The 24116-nt window shown below is 33.2% G+C and overlaps 3 protein-coding genes and 1 long non-coding RNA gene across 16 annotated transcripts; 2 read left to right on the top strand and 2 right to left on the bottom strand.

Annotated features, from left to right (window-relative positions):
- The first annotated feature begins 619 nt into the window (after window positions 1–619).
- Window positions 620–5998, top strand: LOC108483770 (protein TOM THREE HOMOLOG 1-like). 2 transcript variants are annotated; one of them, XM_053026693.1, is made up of 12 exons: window positions 620–1056; window positions 1289–1379; window positions 1478–1530; window positions 1636–1728; window positions 1819–1890; window positions 3398–3470; window positions 3643–3688; window positions 4107–4170; window positions 4268–4321; window positions 4822–4899; window positions 5415–5452; window positions 5553–5998. In XM_053026693.1, the coding sequence occupies exons 1-11, from the start codon at window positions 904–906 to the stop codon at window positions 5424–5426; spliced, it is 789 nt and encodes a 262-aa protein (XP_052882653.1). In that variant the 5' UTR covers window positions 620–903; the 3' UTR covers window positions 5427–5452; window positions 5553–5998. The 2 variants fall into 2 exon arrangements, with proteins under 2 accessions (XP_052882653.1, XP_017642832.1); XM_017787343.2 differs by lacking the exon at window positions 5415–5452.
- On the bottom strand, window positions 5655–6212 carry LOC108483771 (uncharacterized). Its single transcript, XR_001871141.2, has 2 exons — window positions 5946–6212; window positions 5655–5719 (listed from the first exon to the last, which is right to left on the bottom strand). It is a non-coding gene; the product is annotated as an uncharacterized LOC108483771 (long non-coding RNA).
- A 2140-nt stretch (window positions 6213–8352) lies between these two features.
- Window positions 8353–14641, top strand: LOC108480114 (inactive leucine-rich repeat receptor-like serine/threonine-protein kinase At1g60630). 3 transcript variants are annotated; one of them, XM_017782991.2, is made up of 3 exons: window positions 8353–9333; window positions 9475–10622; window positions 13762–14641. In XM_017782991.2, the coding sequence occupies exons 1-3, from the start codon at window positions 9311–9313 to the stop codon at window positions 14418–14420; spliced, it is 1830 nt and encodes a 609-aa protein (XP_017638480.1). In that variant the 5' UTR covers window positions 8353–9310; the 3' UTR covers window positions 14421–14641. The 3 variants fall into 3 exon arrangements, with proteins under 3 accessions (XP_017638480.1, XP_017638478.1, XP_017638479.1); XM_017782990.2 differs by having other exon boundaries at window positions 8355–9572; window positions 9657–10622; XM_017782989.2 differs by having other exon boundaries at window positions 8354–10622.
- Window positions 14642–15825: 1184 nt separating this feature from the next.
- On the bottom strand, window positions 15826–23962 carry LOC108483815 (uncharacterized mitochondrial protein AtMg00810). 10 transcript variants are annotated; one of them, XM_053026686.1, is made up of 11 exons: window positions 23833–23962; window positions 23256–23508; window positions 22699–22798; window positions 22523–22579; window positions 17810–17927; window positions 17119–17204; window positions 16692–16753; window positions 16514–16613; window positions 16348–16416; window positions 16151–16249; window positions 15826–16068 (listed from the first exon to the last, which is right to left on the bottom strand). In XM_053026686.1, the coding sequence occupies exons 2-10, from the start codon at window positions 23498–23500 to the stop codon at window positions 16196–16198; spliced, it is 891 nt and encodes a 296-aa protein (XP_052882646.1). In that variant the 5' UTR covers window positions 23501–23508; window positions 23833–23962; the 3' UTR covers window positions 15826–16068; window positions 16151–16195. The 10 variants fall into 10 exon arrangements, with proteins under 10 accessions (XP_052882646.1, XP_017642894.1, XP_052882645.1 ...); XM_017787405.2 differs by having other exon boundaries at window positions 15826–16249; window positions 23256–23532; XM_053026685.1 differs by having other exon boundaries at window positions 15826–16249.
- Between the last annotated feature and the right edge of the window lie 154 nt (window positions 23963–24116).

The raw sequence follows: 24116 nt of genomic DNA, 5'->3' as shown, positions 1-24116 counted from the left end.
TTTTAATAATTAAAGGAAAAATAAAATACCCAAATAGAACATATTGATAAAAAATATATTCTAAAATTAATAAAGTCATACAAATATATAAACCAAATTCTTAATACAATTACATAAAACCAAGTCAACTTAAATCAAACTAGAGGTGTTCATAGGTCGATTCGGGTCAGGTTCAAGATTGATATAAGCATGGTATTAACACACTTTATATTTACCTCAACCAAGCTCGACCCTAAATATAGGCCTAAAATTTTACCTAAACACACTCATATTTGTAAATGGTTAACTAAAGCCTATTTTGGACTCATTCATATTATTTTTTAAATTTAAAGAATATATATTTATATTTATTTAATTAAATTAAATTGTTATTTTAAATTTTTAATATTTACATTATAATTATATTATATATTACTATAAATTTAATTTTTATGTATTATAAATTACATAATATATAAAAATTAATTTACTTATCCCATAATTAATTATATGTAATAAATAATTTTATGTTTTTTATGACAATTTAATAATTAACTATAAATATACTATATTAATTTTTTTACTATTTTTAAAAATCCTTTATAAATTTTGAACGTAACTCAACATGTCTAGTCACAATCACCTTTAGTATATATTATATAGGCGTCATTCATTTTGCCCATAGCATATCTGCCATGCCACGTGGTGTTAGCGCGTGAAGTGGCGATCATTTGAAACGACACGTAAGACGAGAATGCGGTCATCGTGCAAGTTTGTTACCGGGTATTGCCGGTACCCTCCACATGAAATTAAAAACCACCTTGTTTCGCGCCGGCGGTGTTTGTTTGCTTCGGCTTTAATTGTTTTTAAATTTGGAAATTCAATTAAAAAAAAAACACCAGAAAGAGAGAGAGAGAGATTTTGATGGGTCTTTACGGCGTCGACGAGGCGGTGATACCGTACAATCTGAACGGCGAATCCAATTGGTGGCACGACATTAACGATTCACCGCTCTGGCAGGACCGCATTTTTCACATTCTCACCGCCCTTTATGGCCTCATCGCCGTCATTGCTCTCGTACGGCCTCTCCTTCCCTTTCTTTTCCGTTCCTCTTTTATTTTCTTTTTGTTTGTAAGTAATTAGGGTTTATCTCTGTTTGATCGAGTTGCCTAGGAACATTGATGCATGATGATAGCTTACAGTAAAGATTCTTTTTTAGTAGTACTTTTATATAATGTATGAAGATTCTCTTTAGCGATTAATTGCTACCATCTTTGTTCTTAACTCGTTTATTTGTTAATGTTTATAGGTTCAATTGGTACGGATACAATTGAGAGTTCCCGAATTCGGTTGGACCACGCAGAAGGTCTTCCATTTTCTAAATTTTCTTGTGAATGGGGGTTTGTATCAGGAAATTTTTGTTTATCACTTTTTTTTCGCGGATTCTTATACTTATTCTTATTCTGGTGTATTTATCGTGCTTTTGTTCATATGACAGTTCGTGGGCTAGTTTTTATTTTCAGGCGGAATGTGCAGGACTTACATCCAGAGGTTTGTGATAAATGATTGCGCATTTTGTTTTCTTTTTTATATATACTCGGGCTTCAATGATTCAAAATTTGTTGCTTAAGGTAGCTTACTTTCATTTTTGTTTAGATCGTTCGACACATCTTGCTGGACATGCCAAGTCTAGTGTTCTTCACGACATATACACTTTTGGTTTTGTTTTGGGCTGAGATCTACTACCAGGTTAGCTTATTTGAGAGTTTGCCTTGCGGCCCTGGTCTATCTTGTTTTGAATTACTTAGCTTTATCTAAACTCTGCCCATCTTAAAACAGGCACGTGCCGAGTCAACTGATGGACTGAGGCCAATTTTCTTTACAATAAATGTGGCAGTTTATTCCATTCAGGTGAAACATATGCTCTATTATTTCTATAAGTGCGTACAGAAAGGAATTTGAAGTTGTATTATTTCTATTGGAAAATGGAAGCTAGTCATGTTCTGTAAAAAAACAGCGGTCATATATAGTTTTGCTTAATTATTTATTTAGCTAATGTTTATTTTTCATCCTTCTCCTTGGAGGGAGAGTCTAAATATCGTCCTCCATGTGACAAGATTGCGGTAGACTAATATCTGTTTTAGTTCTTTCATTATATGAGAATCAAGCTAGGTAATACTCAAGGGTCCAATTAAAGAACTTTTTCATATTTATGAGATAAATATTGGGGTTTGGGGTCTTTAATTAAAGACAAAAGACACATTTTAGCAACAAGTAAAAAGGCAAATTTGGGATGGTTAAAATTGGTCTGTTTAGGACCGCTTTGCTGCATATGTCCAGAATAATTTTTACATTTGGAGGTACGAACTTGCTACAGTATACCTTGAGTCACCTCCTTATTTCTTGTGAATAAGTAGTTTGTTCTATTCCTGTACCTGTTTTCTATCAAACTTCAGTTATTATGCCAATTGTTAGCGCAATTCTATTTAAGGTACAAGGCATTTGTGCCTCTTTTCATTCATATGTTATATAAACCTCTAATAAGTTAAACCTGTTATCTTCTGTCAGAAGTTTCTTGGTGTTGGTTGTTATGTCATACTCTGAAGTTCTTTCTCATAGCTATTGCCTCCATTAAGTCAGTTGAGTTTGGCACCTACATTTATAGTCCCAGCTATCAATGTACTAAAACGATAAATGAAATGGCTTGTGTTTTATGTTTCAATTTGTCCTCTTCTCTTTTTTAGCTGTACTCTTGTCCAACTGTTGTTAGTCATGATTTCAGACATCACATCTAAGATGCTTCAGCAATGGAGTTGGATGGCTAATAGTGCTTCAGTATTCCATTTCTGTTAGCACTTTGTTCCTTTGGCAATTAGTGCTCTGACCTTTAACCATTCTTTTTTAGATTTTCTTTTCACAGTACCTTTAACCTGGTTGGAACTTCTCATTAATTATATTATACTTAAATAATGTGTGATGCTATAGTAAATGAGACTTGGACCTGTGCACACTGCATATTTATGTTTTAGCAATAGGTTCCTTTTTCTTATTATGTTACACAGTTTCTTCTGCTGGAATATTGCCAACAAGCTACCCTGATGCTGGCCTCTATTAATCATGAGCTGGTCAGATGAGACTTAAACCATAAAAAAAACTTGTTAAGGTGTTAGATAGGTTAGAAGATAATATTTCCTTTACTAGAACAGTGACTAGGATGTAAATTGCACCTTTTGCAGATTTTAGTAGTAAATTTGAACCTACGGTACATTGTTTTTTCATCCTAGCAACTTCAGTCATTTTGTCAACCATGTTTTAAGTGTTGGATACTTGACTTTATTTGGAAGTGTGACGAGGTGTTAATAAAATTCCCTTTTCTATTTGCTTTTTTTTTTTTTTTGGGGGGTGGAATTGATTTCAGATTGCAATGTGGCTGGTATTATGGTGGAAGTATATCCCAGTTTTGGTCATCATATCGAAGATGTTCTTTGCAGGTAAGTAGTTGTTGTGTCCTTAGTACATTTAACAATTAACTTTTAACTTTGGACGCTCTATAGATTTATTATGGACAATCACTTGGTAATTAATAATCCTTTATGGATAGCAATCGCATGGTATTTCAATAATGAATGGAAGTTTTTGATCCTGACTTACGTAAATGGGCAGGTGTCTCATTGTTCGCAGCCCTTGGGTTTTTACTATATGGTGGAAGGTAATATTGCCATATATTGTACTGTTGCTAAGTGTTTTAAATGCATGAGAGCTATCTAGGTGTGATAATGTCCCTCTCACATCACGTGTCCACACATCCTCAACCACCTATATTCTAACATCTATGCTCATCATTGATAATTCAGTTGGCAACAGTGTTATGGAACAGTTATTATTTTTTGCTGATAAATTAGTTCATGTTTATTTGGTACTTCCCAGAGAAAATTATGGCTGACCCTTTTTGTTCTATTCATTTCGTTTATGCCGTAATTACAGTTTCTCCCATTCATTTGTAAGTGAACATTGTAACCATACTATATATATACCTTGAAATTCTCTCTCTCTCTCTCTCTATGTATATGTATATGTATATGTATATGTATATGTATATGTATATGTAATAAGTTCAATCCTTGCAGGCTTTTCTTAATGTTGCAGCGATTCCCTGTAGAGTCCAAAGGGCGACAAAATAAGCTGCAAGAAGTACATATTTACTTTGGAAGTAGATGTGGTTTTTAAGTACAACAATTTGACCTTCTATTTACAATTTTTTATTGTTATTTCTTTTTTTATTTGGCAGGTTGGTTATGTGACTGTCATATGCTCCTCATGTTTCCTAGTCAGATGCATTATGGTAGATTATTAATCTCCTTTCTGGCTTTACTAACACTACAAATCTCAAATTGACAATACTACACCTTTTGTTAGGCTTTTTGTGAAACTTTTAGGTATGTATATTGTTAGGGTTAGTATTTGGTACACTGGCAGTGTATTTGTTTTTATTGCATAAGCAACCCTAAAAAATTTCCACGTGTTTTTTTTTAATATTTATTTTTTAATATTTTACTATACCTCTGTATGATACTTGTCAGCCCTCTAACTCTGCTTGTGGATTCTAAAAACTCCACTTGCAGTGTACCAGATATTTTCCCATAATGTTATAGCACTTCTGTTTCAAAATGAAAGCATTTTAGTTGAACCTTAGCTGCTAGTTGGTTTAAATTGTTGATCTATTCAATGGTGATAAAGTAGTATGCATCTTACTGAATTTCATATCTTGGACTTTGCTCATCTATGATGATGTTTGTCCAAAGCGTTTGCTAATTTGAGCTCCATTGTTAATTTTTGTTTTAGATGTGCTTTGATGCATTTGATAAAGCTGCTGATCTTAATGTTCTGAACCATCCAGTTCTAAACTTCATATATTACCTGGTATGTTTAATAAATATTTCTTCATGTTTCTAAGTTTCTCATGATTGAAACAATCATATTGAAATTCAGTGTGGAGGTTGCTTAACCCTTTTCATTGCCATAGGAAAACTGAGAAGATTGCCACTTCCTTGTTTCCTTGTTTATTTTGCTGCTAAATTTAATGCATATTTCAATAAATTTCGTAAGCAATTTATAAGACTTTGCCATCAGATTGTTATGTGGAAGAAATTTTTAGATGCAGTTGTGAGTTGCGACTTTATTATCATTATTTGTAAACTAGTTCTCGAACTTTAGGGATAATAATTTTACCTGAGAGTACAGTTAATAATATTTTCTTCATGTCTTGCTAATTCTTTTCTCTTTCTTTTAACTGCTTATGTTTATATAAAAGGCTAGAGGCTAACTTCTAGGTTTCTCTGTTGAACAAGTATATATATATATGTAGCTCTCTAAAATAGGGGAAATTGAAAGAAAACTGACTGAACTTTTTTTTCTATTTTGCTACCAAAATGGAGAGGAATTACTGAAATTGATGATATATATATATATATATGTAAGTATTTTAATGTTGTTTCTTGATGTTGATTACAAAGATGGCGTTCAACTATCCTCAGAAACTTTCTCTTTTCGTTTTGTTTTCTTTTATTGGGCAGTTGGTGGAGATATTACCTTCAATTTTGGTCCTTTTCATTTTACGGAAGTTGCCACCAAGACGAGGTATTACTCAGTATCATCCGATACACTGATCTATGCAGGTCAACAGTGACACACAAGGAAGAAAAAATTGCAAGAATCGATGCTAAGACATGCCTTCTGTACCCTGCAAAGAGAGCAGACAAAGCAAAATAGGTACATGAATTCTACAAACTTTTAATCTGTCTAAAGGAAGTTTGTAGGTTCTGATGAGAAATCGATACCATTTTGCAACATCCTGCATGTACTAATATATATGTAATTTATGTATGTATGCATGTAAATATGTATGTATGTAAAGATCTTGCTGAATACATGGATGAACCTAAAACATATAGAACTATGAGACATACCGGACTTGATTGCACATGCTTGATTTATAGAGTTGATGTGCTTTGATGCTTGATATTGCTGAGTCAAAATATAGAGTTGAGTTGAGTGGAGAGATGGAAGGGGTTATTAAATATACTTTGAACAACAATATATAGAAGCCTGAAGGTTGACTTGTTGATAGAACAAAAACCTACCATTCTAAGTCTTAGCCAAGCCTTATATATACACATATGGGGAGGGCTTCAGTTAAGGTGTAATTGCCTATTTATATTTTAACAATATTTTAACCATCAAACCATTTCATTTTCTAGATCTAGAACATAGATAATATTTTAGATTAGTATAATAAAGATATTGGATTATATTGATAAATTCAACTGTATTGCAAAATTCATTATAGTTTTACCCCAATCTAAGCGGATTTTTCGGTTTTCAGATTAATAAATTGATTTATTTTTAATTTGATTTGGTTTAGAAGTGTTAGGTTAGGGGCTTGACCATAGAGAATTCATTTTATTATTTTAAAAATAATAAATTAATAAAAATATAATTATATTAATATTTATGTATTTTACGATTGAAATTTAAAATATATGTTAAAATTATTAATTTATTTTCATATGTTTTTTATAATTTAAATTCAGATGGGGCTGGATTTAGAAATCTTTGCCCACCGGGGGAGCTAGGTTTAATATGGTTCATGGGAATACTATTGTGGGTTATGGTGTTGGGTGTTGGGATCTCTTCACCCAACTCTTTCTTGCATTTAGTCGCTTTCATTTGGGATGAAGTGTGTGTTTTTCACCATGGAGGTGGACTACCGAAAGTGGTAAGAGTGGTTTTTAGGGATGTAAACAAACGCATCAATGTTTGTAAATTATTATTCTGAGTTCGATTTTTTTTTAAAATCGAATTTGGTTTGGTAATTATTGTCGAGTTCGAGTCGAATCAATTTTGAGCATCGATTCAAATGGTCTATGAGTTTAGTTAAGCTTTTTAAGTATAAAATTAAAATTTTATTAATTATGAATGAGCTCGTATGAGAATTGGTTAACGAGTAACCAATTTTAAGTTGAAATTAAACTTGAATTGTCACTATCCAAGTTCGACTGGGTTACACGGTAACATATCCTATAGCTTTGTCTTTCATTTTAGTGATCACATAAATTTTTAATTAGCCTTAATTACTACGGCAAATCAACCTAATAATATATAAATAAAATTAAAAGTTGACAAAATCAACCAAAATTTGCGTTTGAGTCAATGATGAAGTCTGGTCTGCACCTAGATTTCCGGCAAGGTAGTCGGGATTGTCCTAAAACGACCATCCTCCGAACTGTGAATTAAAAATAATAAAATAAAATGTGTAATTACACATCTACCCAATCTTGACTTGAAGCCAACGTGACAGCTAGCCCAGACCAAACATCGATCTCTCCTCTTAACGTGAATTCGACTACTTTTGAAGCACGCTTTTCGCCACGTGTCTTCCATTTTTATTATTTATTACACGTTTCAGGTCAGACCAGTGTCCGGAGTATTGATGGATTAATTCTGTTTTTAGCCCCTCTATTATCTTAAAATTTATAATTTAAATTTTTTACTTTAATTTGATATAATTTATTTTTTAAATTTTAAAATATTGGTCGATAATGTTTTGATCCCTCTGCTTGAGTGATCGATTCGGTAGTATCGTTAATTTAATTAATTGTTAATAATTTTTTAACAAAAATAACTAAAACTGAAATAATTTTAGTTAATTCGACGGGGTTTCGAAAAATATTTTTTTTCCTTTTTTGCTTCGAAGATCTGTTAAGATTAAATGATGCGGTTAACTTGAAATGAAAAAGAGAAAAATAAGGTAAAAAAAAAGCTACTGAAGAAGGGAGGACCAGTTCACTTCAGCAGCGTGAAAGGAAAAAAAAAAAACACTGACAAACACAGGGGAGTTGGGTTTTATTTTTATTTTTCATTTTAAGTCATTATTTTTGTTATATTTTAATTCTATTTAACTTTTTCTTTGTACCACAGCCTATTAATAGTTCCAATCTATTGGGCATTTATATAGTATAAAATATTTATTATTAATCTTGATAATTTAATTATTTTAAATTAAATTAATCAATAATCTAATTTTATAAAATATTTAATTCATCTTTGATCGAATTAATTTTAATGATAGACTAATTAATCTAACTAATTTGATTTTAATTGAATTATGCATATCCTTAACTTTAAGGAAATAGCTTATATACATTATTACCAGTTTGAACTTACCAAATATAGAGATAGAATCACAAAATTTTGTATAGTAAATGGACTAAAACCAGAAATATACAAATTTTTATACGTTCCAATTAAATTAAAATAAAACATATATCATCAAATAACAACATTTTAACTGAACTGGCTTAAATCTGAATTATAAGCTACTTAAATAACCCAACCTTTAAACTCTCCAAACCAAAACCAGAAAAAAAAAATATTGCTTTGCTATGCCTTCAATCCCTTCACCTATCTCCTGAAACACTGGTTCATAAACACGGTCTCTCTCCTATCTCTCTTTGAATTATTATTACTACATTCAATACGAGTAGATCTAATTCAACATAGAACCACTTGAGCTGTAGTACTTTTTTTTTTTGTCTTGAAAGCCCTTTTGTTTGCCTATTGATTTGCCAATTTTGTACTGTTTGAATGATTTCTAGCATTGGGTTGAATTTCTATAAGCTTTTTAAGTTCTGGGTCTTTGCTGTTTACACCATTCAGTGATTTGCATATCACTGTATGTATGTATGTATATGTCATAAACCACATTTCAGAAGCCCAAGAATAAGCTTTTAAAAAGAAAGTTGGTCTTAGTGTGTATAAATAGTTTAATTTAATATTTTTTTAGTTGCTATATAGAAAAAAATCATAGTAAAAAAAAGTTAATACTATTATTATTATCATTATTTTCTCTGCAAGTTCTGTGATAAACTCACGTGAACACTACGCTGCCTTGTCCGTGAGTGTTTTCAAGATTAACAAGTTCGAGAAACCAAAAAAAAAAAAAAAAAAAAATGATTCTTCAGCATTTTAGTGTGGTATTTTAGAAACCCCATTAATGCTAATAGCTCCCCCACCCCCGGTTTAAGCTTTCATTTCATTGTATATAAGTATATAAAAAACCTTTTTTCCCCTTTGTTGTCTCTTAGTTTCAGTCAAAAATGACCCAATATTTTTCTACAGTTTCTTATGCATGTAAGACCAATGACAGATCTCAAGGTTTAGTTAAAAAAAATTGGGTTTTTGATCCTTTTTGCATAAAGATGTTGATTTGAAGAAACCCCATTTCTTTCTTTCTTTCTTCTTCTTCTTCTTCCCTTTTTAAAGCTTCAAAAAAATGGAACAACTTATTTCTTCAAGGTACTATCTTCTTTTAACCTTCATCTTCATCATCTTCTCTGTCCTTTCTCTTGTTCCTATTGTTAAATCAGGTGATGCAGAAGCACTTTTAGCTTTAAAATCAACCATTGATCCTTTCAATTCATTACAATGGCAAAGCAGCACCAATCTTTGTTCATGGCAAGGTGTCAAAGAATGCAAAGATGGAAGAATAACAAAGCTTGTATTAGAGCGGTTGAACTTAACTGGTTCATTAAATGGTACAAGCTTAAACCTTTTAGATCAACTTAGAGTATTGAGTTTCAAAGGTAATTCCATTTCAGGTCAAATACCTAACCTTTCAGGTTTAGTCAACCTCAAAATCCTCTACTTAGACAACAACAAGTTCAATGGTGAGTTCCCTTTATCATTGTCGGGTTTACATCGGTTGAAAATCATTGTCTTGTCTGGAAATCAAATCAATGGTGAAATCCCATTTTCTTTATTGAAACTCAAGAGACTATATACTCTTTATTTACAAAACAATGAGTTGAAAGGATCGATTCCACCATTGAACCAAACAAGTTTAAGGTTCTTCAATGTGTCAAATAATCAGCTTTATGGTCAAATACCAGTAACCCCATCTTTAGTTCGGTTCAATACGTCGTCTTTTTTAGGTAACGCCGCCCTTTGTGGTGAGCAAGTTAAAAAGCCATGTCCGGGAACCGGTACTGAACCGGCTTTACCAAGCTTAAACCGGAAATCAAACAAAAAAACCAAACTGATCATCATTGTTGTAGCAGCAAGTGTTGGTGGGTTATTATTATTGTTCTTGTTGTGTTTCCTTTGTTTTATTTTCATTAAAAGGAAAAATAAGTCAACAAATGAGGTTAAAAGAAACAAAGGGGTTGTTGAAGCAGAGGGAGTGGAGGCCGAGGGCGGCGGAAATGGCGGCGGAGACGGCGGAAGCGGTGGCGGCGGAGGGTTTTGGGAAAGTGAGGGCGTAGGGAGTTTGGTGTTTGTAGGTGCTGGGGATCAACAATTGAGTTACAGTCTTGAGGATTTGTTGAAAGCATCGGCGGAGACATTAGGGAGGGGTACAATGGGGAGTACGTATAAAGCTGTGATGGAATCTGGGTTCATCGTGACCGTTAAAAGGTTGAAAGATGCTAGGTATCCAAGATCAGAAGAGTTTAGGAGGCACGTGGAGTTAATCGGACGGTTGAGACATCCTAATTTGGTCCCACTTAGAGCGTATTTCCAAGCTAAAGAAGAACGGCTGCTCGTATATGATTATTTCCCAAATGGCAGCCTCTTCTCTCTTATTCATGGTACGTTGTCGGTCACTGAACCTTTCATTATTTCAATCATTTATGTTTTTCATCTGTTAGTTAACTCCTGGGCCAAATATCTGTTTTGGTTCTTCTGCTATGCTTAAATTTTAGATTTAGTCCTTCTGCTTTAATTTCGCATGATTTCTAAACCTGGTTTTTTTTTGGGGGGGGGGGTAAACCAACATTTAATTTCTAAATTTGAGAATTCTTTTCAACTTGTCTTTTTTTTTTTTCTGAATTTAGATTTAATTACAAATGCCACTTTATCATGTGAAATTTTTTAAAAAAATTAGGGTCATTTAAGTGATTAATGAAAAATATTTACAGATTAAGGTGAAAATTGTCAAATTTTCATTTATTTTTTCTTAAAAACTTTTCTTTCAGTATAGAAAAATCACATTAGTATCATGAGTTAGAGTGGATGTCTGTCCTTTAATAAAAATAGTTAAAAGATTTAACATTTTAGAAAAATAAAAAATTAAAATTTAATTTCAAAATAATAAATAGAAATCATAATTTAGAGTTAGGTTCAAACCCAAAATTGATAATCATTTCTCTATTCTTTTATTATAATTTTTTACATGAATCGAGTTTATTTAGTCAATTTCATTTAGGGTTTAGGGTTTAAATTACGTTATTGTTATTGAATAAGTCTTAGTTCGATTAACATGGGTATTGTTGTTAATATAGGAAAACGTAAGTTTGAATGCGCTAAAGCGTATTATCTTTATATTTATGAGTTAAAAGAAGGAATTATGAGTAATTCTAAGTCTTATATTAAAAAGAGTAGATATATGATCAGAGATTATTTAAAAGAAAATTGACTCATTCAAACATATTTTAGAGTTTAGGGTTTAAATTTATTACAATTAAAAAATTAAAATTATTAAAAAATACTCATTGTAGTTTTGGGACAAAAATATTAACCCACTCACTTATAATAACCTTAAACCAATGGTAATTTTTTTGAGAATGGAAGAAAGTAGCCTATCTAAAGGTTAAAATATGCTATCAGTCCTATATTTATCTTAAATTTGAATTTAGTTTTTATACTTTTATTTTTAGAATTTTAATAATCTATTTTTGGATTTGAAATTTAAGTCTAATTATTAGTAACATTAAACTATAATTAATTTTAATTTATTTGTTCTTATTTAAAATAATTTATACCAGTGAAATTTTTAAAGATTTATATAAATAAGTAGAAATAATTAGGATTGCAGATGTCACATTCTTAGTCATGATCTTAGGGTTTAGCACACGAAACGTGAGGATTTGAATATTATATATAAAAAAAGCAGTTTAGGTATAATAATTTGTTTGTTTTTGTCTGCAAAAAGTTGAATTGCTTTGAATAAAGTTAGCATTGCACGTTTTTGGATGTGCCCATTAAAAAGGTCCTTTTCAGAGATCCCACCCATAAAATAATACGATGGCCATGGGTTAGGTTCTATAATTTCATTCACCCACAAATGTTTTTGTTTTTTAATTTAATCTTTAAATTTAAATTCCACTTTTAAGGTATGATAATAATGGCATTTTAAGATTGTGTTATGATATCATCTGAATTTTTATTTTTTTTGTATATTAAATTTTACGATCTTAAAATGTTATGTTATCGTATCTTATTCGAGGATCAAATTGAAAAAAATAAAGGATCAAAGGCTAAATATTGATTTATCCTTAGAATATGATGAAATCCCAAAGTGATACTCATTAGATTTGATCTGTCCATTTTCATAGCTCAACAATTTTAACTCCCCCAATCAAAACTTGAAATGACCTAATTCAACAAACCCTAATTATTTGATTATAGAATAACTCTAAATGTGAAAATTTTAAAACTCGAAACTAGATCTTTGAATCAAGGTATCAATATGAAGAATAGTATTGAACCGGTTAAACTAAGAATTAATTAATATTTTATTTTTAATAATTTTTCAATTGAACTGACAAATTGCAAGTTTGGTCAATTCGATTTCCGATCCGATTTTTAAAAATAATATCTCAAAACCCGACATTGCAATTAGTGGTTTTAGTAGAGTACAATCTATTATTGGGAAATGTTTCGTTGGGACTGTCCTAGTAGCTAAGCTGTGTGTTTCCTTACATTCTCTATAGGCCTACAAATAGACGTTACGGTAGCTGAAAATTTATTTAGTGTAGAATTGGATATACGTACTGTGTGTTTAGTTTTATCTCACGCTACAGTATTATTATAGTATCTAATCTTATCAAAATCACCGTTCATCTAAACATACTCTTAGTTTGTTCCGTTAAATGCCCTTTTCTTTTTTCTATAATAAAAGCATCCTAAAATTTTGAGTATATCTAAATAAGATTTTTTTTTAAATATTTTAGATAGGGTTTAAGTCTAGTAAACAATATTGAATTATGATTCGACTTAGACCATGAGCTTCTCTAATTTTAATAACAGTGTTTTGCTTTATTTTGACAACTCATTGTGGAACTGTGTTGGTCTGACATTTCAGCATGTTATTGTTGTCAGTTCCTTCACCCCACTCTCTGAATTCTCAGTTTTATAATTTGTTATGTATTCAATTAACCCTATGGTGTCATTATTTTCCTTTTCATTTTGTTGGTTGTAATAGTGTATGTATATATTATATATAATTTCTAGTTTTATGGAATATGATGTTTATGAAAATTGTAGATGTTTGAGGTAAAATTTTAAATTATTATTTAAATGGTTCTAGGCATTTTTACATTCTGGTTCGGTTCGGTCCGGTTTTGATATGTAATATTTTGGTTTTTTAAAAACCGAAATGTTCATTTTTCTAAACTAAACTAAGCAAAAATTGAGTGAAAGTACCATAGATGTTTTTGTACTAAAACTTAAATTGTGTTTTATCCCTCTATTCAAAATGACAAATTGGTCCCATTAAAAATGTCTCTGTATGTCAAAATGATGTACGCGCTATGTCAGTTTTTAATAGTACGAATGAATAGAATTTTTAATTAAAAAATCAAAACAGGGACTAATTTATCTAATTTTTAAATGAAAACAGTAAAATGTAATCTAACTTTTAGTGCAAGCCATCTGGATTGGTTTTCAATTAGGAACATGGAAATTACATGTTTCATAAGTGTTTTTAACTGGTCTTTTTCCTTGCAGGAACAAGAACCAATGGTGGTGGAAAGCCTCTTCATTGGACTTCTTGTCTTAAAATTGCAGAGGATTTAGCTTCTGGATTACTTTACATTCACCAAAATCCAGGCTTAACTCATGGGAATTTAAAATCCTCGAACGTTTTATTAGGTCCCGACTTCGAATCATGCCTTACGGATTACAGTCTCACGTTATTCCGAGACCCCGAGTCACCAGAAGAGCCAGGTGCGGCCACTTTTTTCTATAGGGCACCCGAATGTCGGGACATCCGAAAATCATCGACTCAACCGGCCGATGTTTATAGCTTCGGCGTTCTCCTACTTGAACTCCTAACGGGCAAAACTCCTTTCCAAGACCTTGTTCAAGAACACGGCTCGGATATCCCTCAATGGGTAAGATCGGTTCGAGAGGAAGAGACCGAATCTGGGGACGAACCTACGTCAGGTAACGAAACGTCCGAGGGGAAGCTTCAATCCCTTTTGAACATAGCAATGGCTTGCATTGCTCTTGTGCCCGAGAACCGTCCCATGATGCGGGAAGTTTTGAAGATGATTAGAGACGTAAGGGCCGAGGCTCAAGTTTCATCGAATAGTAGTGAACATTCACCGGGACGGTGGTCGGACACCGTTCAGAGCTTGCCTAGAGAGGAACAACTAAGCATTTAAAAGAAAAAGGGTTTGATATAATAAGATTTTTTTTTTGCAGGCACTGAATTTAAAGTGTTTTTCAAATTCTTTTTTTTTTTTCACCATTGAAACTTTCATAATTTTTCCACTTATATTTGTAGAGTTTGTATTGTAAAGATTTCCCATTTTTATTTTTTTCAGAGTTGTAGAAGGTATTGTTTGGTTTAATGTATTTTTAATTCCACTTTAATTTGCTGAAATGAATCCATTTTTATAATGTTGAAATTTCTATTAATATTTGATTCTTTTAAAAAAAATTAGTGGATTCAATACAAATTCTGATATTAATTCCCAGATATTCAAATATCAAAAGGTCCCTGTATATTAATATTATAGATCAATTTAGCCTATATTATTAAAAAGAATTAAATAATAATAAATTATAATAAAATTAACATTTATCGTATAATTTATTTTTTCAATTTCAGTTCTATTTAAAGAACAAGAAAACTTCAAAAGAAATTAACTCAGCATAAAAAAATTCATTTACATAATCATAAACATTTTAATATTAACTTTGCTAAACAATAATGGTTTAATTTTATTTAAGTTTTTTAATAGTTACGTAACTAAATTAATCTATTTATTAATAAAGAGATTAATTTAATCAAATTCTTAAAATAAAAAGACCTTTCAAATACATTCACCTCTCAATAATTGACTTTCAAATTATTACAATTTTTTTAATATCAATCTTTTAACCATCACACATCCCATCCATCAAATCATTTTCTCAAAAAAGAATTGGGACATTTAATTAAATGCACAAAAAACAAGAGAGACATTTAGATAGACCTGTAAATCGGATGAATTGAGTTGATTATATAGACACAGTCACTCTACATTCTGGTTTAGAATATTTTGAATTCGGATAAATTTTAGTTTCTGGTTTTCAAGTTAGATTATTTAGGTTACATTTTTGAGTTAAGAGTCCAAGATCATTTCTGATTCTAAGGCATTTTTAGATTTGAATTGGGAATTTAAGTGATTTGACTTTTTATGATCAAACCAGGTTATATCAGGTTCAAGTTATTCAGATTGGATTCTCGGCACCGTTTTTAAAACCGGGCCAACTGGTCGGACAGATTGAATTGAGAACCAGCTGAGATATTGGTCCAGAATAAAGGGTTTAAACCAGCCAGTAAAACCAATTGAACCGAATTTTTTTTCCTATTTTTAGATTTTGGTATCAATTTATTCAATTGAACCAGAGGAACCAATTGGACTGGACAAACTGGTCGGACTAATCAAACCGGGAACTAGTGGTCTTACCGGTTTGACCACCGGTCCAGTTTAAAAAACATTGGTTCTCGGTTTTGGGCTACATTTGACACGTCTACATCTATGTTATACAAATAAAACATCTATCAAGTGAACAGTGAGATTTCAGGTTCCAAAAGAATGAGATCTATACAAAATTTCCATTATAGCACCTAATATGTGAATTGAGTGTTTGTGTACGCAAAGAGGAAGAACATCCAACCAGTCTGTCATGCATTTACATATAAAATTTGTTGTAATAGTTACACGGACCTGATATAATCCGACTTCAATCTCAGCAATTCCGGAATTCCCTATCAGCTCCTTGACTTCTTGAAATGAATCTGCCTTCTGTGCCAAAAATCGACTGGACACAGAAGAAGAACAAACAAAACATGGTAACACAAGTGCACAAAGTATGCCATCATGACCAACACAAGATCACTTACTGCCTTGTTGAGCAACTAGTTTTCCACCATTTCGAGGTCTAAAATTCAAACCCCCGACCATCTTGATCTTTGTCCAAACGTAGCATGAGCAACCAGATCCTATAACATATTTCAGTACTCAGCTTCATGACCTAACCGTGCACTAAGAATGACTAGATGAAAGGTTGTATGTCGAAACGAAGGTGATAAAAGCATACCAGGGTTCCACAAGTAGCCGAATTCCTAATTGTTGGGGATAAGATCAGGTTGTTATTCTCTTTATTGTTCTGTTTCCAGTAAATATGGTTAGTTTTCGTTTTGTTTCTGTCTTAGGCCATACTAGAATCAAGGAATTCTGATTCTCGAAAGCTCACAATAACTTACCTGAGTTGCATAAGGCAAGATGCTATTTTCTAAATCCTCCTCATTGACAGATACGGGCAATGGCAACATCCGACTCATTAAACCTGGCATATCTGCCATCCTGCAAAAAGCTGAACTGCTTGTAAAGAGAATTGATCACCAATTGATAATTATAAAGAAAATCCACATTGGCACATACTCTTTTAGGACAGCGGTAATGTTGTTCCTTGCATGACAAAAGAGATCAATGTTATCCTGTAACTGTACATAAAAGCTTTGCTTAATAGGCCAGCCAGATAAGACTGTCACCGAGAATCATATATGATGTAAAGAAATCGACGTAGGATTTATATTAGTACATTAAACAGAACAAGAAACGATTTGAGTCCATGATAATCTCTATTGAAACACCATTTGACTGTTGATATGTTCTATAATCCTAATGACGAACCAACAGTTATATTATATGCCATTTATATCAGTTTGTAAATGAAGCTAAAAGTTCTGGACAGTGATAATAAATCAATTTTTTCCCCTAGTTTCACCAGCTATTCCAATTCCGACTCTAATGGCATCAACATTCATCAATTAAAAGAATTGCTGTGAACTAGGGATCATACAATCACCTTATACAAAGAAAGATTGGATGCGATTTGACTAAGAACTTGAGCATTTTGCTTCAAGAGATGCATAATTGTTGTACCACTTATTCCTGAAAATACACAACAAACAAGTAGATTAACATCAATTAATACCTTTAGCAGGTCAGTGTACATGTAATTCAAGTTATCCTAATCCCTCTACTACGAACACAAGCAGGCATGTTGCCAAAAGCCTCAATTCAGAACAATATTCTTTAATGATGCAATACCTATACGCCATCAACAGCAAGGCTTGTGATACCTTCTCAAATTCCTTTTCTAATTATTTGATGTTTCAATATTATAAAGATAGGATTAGAATGACAAGTTGGCATTGCTGTCTACAAATTTGTATTTTTGAAGGCTTCGGAGTATGATGATTAAAAGTTCAATACCTTAGGAATCAAAATGACTCTTTTTTTCCTCGGGTCAAAGGAGAATGTTGCAAGCTTATAAAAGAAGTTTGGATTCTCAACCATATGAATAGATGTATACATGTGAATTTCAATTATGAATCAACTCTTTCACTTTATTTTTAAATGCCACACATATTTAGGCTACCATCATTTTGCAGGTATTCACGGTCTTTCTTTTCAGTTTTGACTGATGCAAGCAGCGAAACATTATTTATGAACATTACCCAAAAGTTTGTCCTAAAGGACTTGAGATTACAGACCTTCAGAAGGATTTCTTTTGATCTGGTCCAGATGGTGCATCATGAATGGAGATGCAACCATGTTTTGCGGCAGAGCTGTAGGCATATTCATCTTCGAAGATGATTCCACCTGCTTATCCTGAAGAAGTAGGATAGTTAGAATACTGGTTCCTCAATCACGATACATCCTAAAAATAATAGTCAATTCAGGAAATTAAAACAGGAATATAATTTAGTAAAGTGAGATGCAGGCATTTTAATTAATTGAACAAGTTTAGGAAGAAGAATTATTCTTATTTTTTCTAATCTGACTATAGCCTTTTAAAGAATAGCAGGAAAAATAAAAAAGGAAATAATCTCTAAAAATTAGCCTATCCCTAAAAATTAGTAATTTGATTATGGCTAATAGTACAAGGAAATTCCTAGAACTAAGGTAGAAAATCTGCTTAATTAAAGGAATTCCAACACTCCCCCTCAAGCTGGAGTGTAGATGTTAATCAAACCCAGCTTGCCCATAATTTCTTCGAACATTTTTCTGCTCAAGCTTTTGGTTAACACGTCTGCTACTTGTTGTCTTGTAGGTAGATATGAAACACAAACTTCCCCTTTGTTAATTTTCTCCGTAATAAAGTGGCGATCAATTTCCACATGCTTGGTACGGTCATGGTGTACAGGGTTATGAGCTATGCTAACTGCTGCCTGGTTGTCACAGTATAATGTTATAGGTTTTGTATAGGGTAATTTTAGTTCTCCCATTAGCCGTTGTAATCACATTCCTTCACATATACCGTGGGACAAAGCTTGATATTCAGATTCAGCACTGCTGCGTGCCACAACAGATTGCTTTTTACTCCTCCATGTCACGAGATTACCCCAAACATAGCTGCAGTAACCGCTTGTGGAGCGCCTGTCATTAACTGCCCCTGCCCAGTCTGCATCAGTGTAGACTTCTATGCTTCGATTTACATCTTTCTTGAAATGCAACCCCTTACCAGGAGTCCCTTTTAAATATCTCAATATCCTGTAGGCAGCTTCCAAATGTTTCTCCCTAGGAGCATGCATAAATTGACTTATAACACTTACTCCAAAAGCTATGTCCGGACGAGTGTGAGAAAGATAGATAAGTTTTCCTACTAACCGTTGATATCTCCCCCTGTCTACCTCTTCTCCATACTTATCAATTCCTAATTTAAGGTTTGGTTCCATAGGAGTCTCGGCTGGTTTGCAACCCAACAGTCCGACTTCAGAAAGTACATCAAGAACATACTTTCTTTGAGAGATTGAAATACCTGCCTTTGACCTTGCTATCTCCATTCCTAGAAAATATCGAAGATTCCCCAAATCTTTAAGTTGAAACTCAAGACTTAAGAACTCTTTTAGTCTTTCAATTTCAATAGAATCATCCCCTGTCAATATTATGTCATCTACATAGACAATGAGAATACAACACTTCCCATTATACGAGTGTTGGTAGAATAAGGTGTGATCACCTTGACCTTGAGTATAATGTCTACTAGTCATGGCCTTGGCAAAACGATTAAACCAAGCCCTAGGGGATTGCTTTAGTCCATACAAGGACTTCTTCAACTTGCATACTTAGCCCTTGCTTCCTTCGAATGCAGGCGGAAAATCCATGTAGACTTCTTCGTTTAATTCTCCATTGAGAAAAGCGTTCTTTACATCCAATTGGATCAAAGGCCATTCTAAGTTGACAGCAATTGAGAGAAGCACTCGAATAGTATTCAATTTGGCCACGGGTGCAAATGTTTCCTCATAGTCCAACCCATATGTTTGAGTGAAACCCCTGGCCACAAGTCTAGCCTTGTATCGATCAATGCTCCCATCTGGTTTAAATTTTGTGGTGAAAATCCACTTACAACCCACGGTCTTCTTCCCAGTAGGTAGTTTAGATATTTCCCAAGTTCCATTGTCTTCAAGAGCCTTTATTTCTTCCAACACAGCTTGCCTCCATTTGGTTGACTTAAGAGCCTCTTTTATGTTTTTTGGAGTTTCTATAGAGTCAACATTAGAAACAAAGGCATTGTAGGATTTAGACAAGTTTCCATAGGATACAAACCGAGAAATGGGATGTTGAGTGCAGCTCCTAGTGCCCTTTCTTACTGCAATTGGAAGATAGATGGAAGATGAAGGAGGTGAAACTTCTTCCTCAAGACAGTCCTCGGGTAAAGATGGCATTGGCACTGCTGTTTCTGTTTCAGGCAGCTGATGTCTCCGAGAGTATACACGAAGCCCCTGAGTTTTTTCTTGTTGTTTTTCAGAATGAGTGGGCTGTTTTTCTTCATTAGTATGGTTAATCACCCTTGTTTCTTGTTGCTGAACAGTGGAGATAGGAAAAACAGGTTCCAAAACAGGAAAAACAGGTTCCAAAACAGGAAAAACAGTGGCTGTAGGATTTTCAGCAGGTTTTGTAGTGGTGGTAGGGCTGATAGAGTCTTGAGGTATAATGAAAAGATTGCTCAAGGTCTCATCTTCACTAAGTATCTCCCCCTGAAGATGAGAGGCTGAAAAATATGGCTCGTTTTCGAAGAAAGTAACATCAAGCGACACAAACATCCGGTGTAAGGTTGGAGAGTAGCACTTGTACCCTTTTTGTGTAGGTGAGTAACCAATAAAGACACAAGTGTGGGCTCTAGGATCAAGTTTAGATCGGTTAGGTTGATGGTTGTGGACAAATGCTTTGCAACCAAATGTTTTGGTTGGGAGATTAGGAACACGAAACAAGGGAAAATTTTTTTGAAGAGTATGTAAAGTGTTTGAAAGTTTAATACCTTAGATGGGAGTCGGTTTATAAGATAACAAGCAGTGAGGACAGCTTCTCCCCATAAATACTTTGGTACACCCATAGTAAACATAAGAGCACGAGCCACGGCTACAAGGTGTCTATTTTTCCTCTCGGAAACCCCGTTTTGTTGAGGGGTGTCAGGACAAGAACTTTGATGAATGATTCCTTGCTCAGAAAGATAAGGACTTAGGATAGAATTAAAATACTCTCTCCCATTATCAATTCTAAGGGTGTGAATATTTGAATTGAACTGGGTTCGAATCATTGAATGAAAATTTTTGAAGACTCTAGAGACTTCGGATTTTTCTTTAAAGAGATAGATCCAACAAACTCTAGTGTGGTCATCAATGAAAGTTATGAACCACCTAGCCCCTGTGATGTTTTTTACTCGACTGGCTCCCCATAGACCACTGTGGATTAAAGAGAAAGGTTGAGATTGAACATAAGGTTTCAAAGGATAAGGGACACGAGTGTGTTTAGACAGTTGGCAAACTTCACAATTCAATGAACTTATTTTCTTATTTAGAAATAGTAGAGGAAACAATTTCTTCAAGTACATGAAATTTGGGTGTCCTAGTCTACGGTGCCATAGCATGATAGAATCTTCTTTTGATGTAGATAAGGCCATCCCTTCTTGTGAACTGTTTTTGTTCCAAACATATAAGCCATCATCAACTTTAGCAGTGCCAATCATCTTCCCCGATTCCTGTTCCTGAACCACACAACCTAAAGCAGAAAATTCAACAAGTACTTTTGATCCTTGGTAAGCTTGCTAATTGAGAGTAAATTATAAGAAAGATTTGGAACATGTAAAACTTTATCAAGGGAAAAATTTTCAGTAAGTCTAACAGTCCCAATTCCAGCCACCAGCGGGTAAGATCCATCAGCTATGCGAATCCGAGAGTGATCATGACAAGGTAAATAGGTGTGAAACAAATTTAGATTACCTGTCATGTGGTCGGATGCACCCGAGTCTAGTATCCAGGAAGTTGTGATAGGTTCGTGTGTAGTATTTAAAGCAGTACCTTGAATAGCTAGTGACCCACTGGCTGTAGGAGTCCTAAGTAGTTTATGAAGAGCCTCAAGTTGAGTTTTCGTTAGCCGAAGTTTATGAAGAGTCTCAGAGGAATTTCGGTGTCACCCATGGGAGTAGGGTTTCTAACAGAGAAAACAGAACAAGAAAAGAGAAGAAAGAGTAGGATCAACTGAATTCCTGATGCTCTTGATACCATGAACAAGTTTAGGAAGAAGAATTATTCTTATTTTTTCTAATCTGACTATAGCCTTTTAAAGAATAGCAGGAAAAATAAAAAAGGAAATAATCTCTAGAAATTAGCCTATCCCTAAAAATTAGTAATTTGATTATGGCTAATAGTACAAGGAAATTCCTAGAACTAAGGTAGAAAATCTGCTTAATTTAAGGAATTCCAACATTAATGTTAACTTATGTGGCATAATTAGCAGTTTTCTTTGTAATTTGACTTGAAGAAGGAAAGCAACCAAGAAAAGTGGGATAGATATTCATCCATGTATGTATATGAAGCGTAATAAAATGGTTCCAAAATTATTTTTAGGATTGGTACAAATGAGTGGTTGAACAAAACTACCTTAACTCAATAAGACTCATGATAGCAGAACTGAAAATGAGCTCAGCTATTAAAGCGAGTTACTGTGGTCTATTTTATATTCAACCCTTAAATTTTATGCTCCATTGTCCAAATTTAAACAGTTTACTCTTAAATTCATCTTACCATTCAAGCACTAATTTAGCCAATAAGAAAAATTTTAACAAAGGTCCTTGTGGAGTTGAACATCGATTATTTCGACCTCTAGCAGCATGTTAACATGTCATGACTCATGACTAAGGAAGTAATCGTTATTAGAATACGGACAATCATATCCACTAATAATTCAAAGATTCATCAGCATACCTTCCTATTGTTCACCTTTTTTCCAGCATTAAGTTCTTCAGGTTTCCTTCGCTTTCTCTGCCAATTTCCAAAAACTACCTTTATATCTTAATGTCAACGGTAACTCATCTTTCTTGGCAATAGAAATCAGTAGCAATGATGGTAGAAATTCATTATTAAAAAAGCATGGAGCTTACTTGCAACCACCGGCACCTCAATGCAACATCACGTACGGTTTTATCAGGCAAGACAGCCGCAATCTTTATGTACTTCATAATATTTGGTTCCTCTTTATATCTATGTACATGTAGAGTGAAATGAAAATAAACAATTAGTACCATTTTTTTTATTTTCCTACTAAGCTATGTTTGCTACAACTCTTCAATTTTATTGAAGTAACCCTATCCAACACCCATGTCCAACACCTATTTGGACATAAGTATAAAAATGTGACCCTTCAAATACATAGAAAACTTTGAAAGTGTCAATATACCCCTGTCAGAAAAATACCAATATACAACAACCATACCCGAATCCGAGTAACATAGCTAATAAGTACCCCCATAAAACCAGTTTTATCATAAAAATCATACACAAAAGCACAAAACAATCCTCGTAACATAATTAGGTAATCTATTACTTTAACTATGAGTCTATGACCAATTCAACACATTACTCATATTAGCATTTCAAATTATAAACATGCATATACATCACCAAAAGACTTTGAATGAAAAGCAGAATTACAACATACGTTTCAAGGCCATCCTTCAATATATATTGTTCCTCAGTAGACCATTCAGTAGCAAACCCCAAATCATGCTGGAACCCTGCAACAGAATCGAGGGAAGAGCCGGAAGGGTTTCCGGGTTGGATCAAAGCAGGGGAAGTGGTACTGGAATTCTCCGGCAATATCATGTGCAGTGGCGGTACAAAGTAACCACCGATGGGAATCATCTTGGAACTGGTGTTCATAGCATCTGATTGGAACTTATTCATAATAGAACCTAAACTATTCCCAAAGTGAAACCCTGTGAGCGATTCCGTTGTCATTTTTTCCTCTTTTTTTCAACAATTTCACTCAAAAACCACTTTAATAAAAACCCTAAATCCCAAAATCCTATGTGAAACTACACTGCGTCCTGTTTTTTTGGTTAATTTCAGTTTATCAAAACCTACAATTGCATACAAGTAAATCAAAGAAAAGATAATTCCATATCGAATTGTCAATCTCGAAAATTCAAACACAAAATCGAACACTACAAATTAAAAAACAAATCAAAATGAATTGAATAATGAAACAGAAGAATAAAAAGGAAAAGGGAAGTTACCTCTCTTTGTGAGCAACTTTCCGACTAAGCCTTCAGTGGGTTATGCTTTTCATCTTTTAAATTTACACTAGTGCTGCCACCACTATTCTCTTTTAAATGTATTTTTGTTGCCTTTTTAAGTGTTGCTTTTCGGGTTAATGTATTATTTAGCACCTGTATTTCGCTTCAATATTTAATTTGGTACTTGAGGTTCTTTCTCTTTTATCGAGAACTTCATATTCATTTTGATACTTTTTAAAATGTATATATAAGCTAAAAAACTTTGTAAAATAATTAAAATTAAT

This window comes from Gossypium arboreum, chromosome 4 (genome assembly GCF_025698485.1).
Source record: "Gossypium arboreum isolate Shixiya-1 chromosome 4, ASM2569848v2, whole genome shotgun sequence".
In the NCBI taxonomy this organism is placed as follows: domain Eukaryota; kingdom Viridiplantae; phylum Streptophyta; class Magnoliopsida; order Malvales; family Malvaceae; genus Gossypium; species Gossypium arboreum.
The sequence above is the reverse complement of the archived record's forward strand: the minus strand, read 5'-3'. Positions and strand labels throughout refer to the sequence as shown.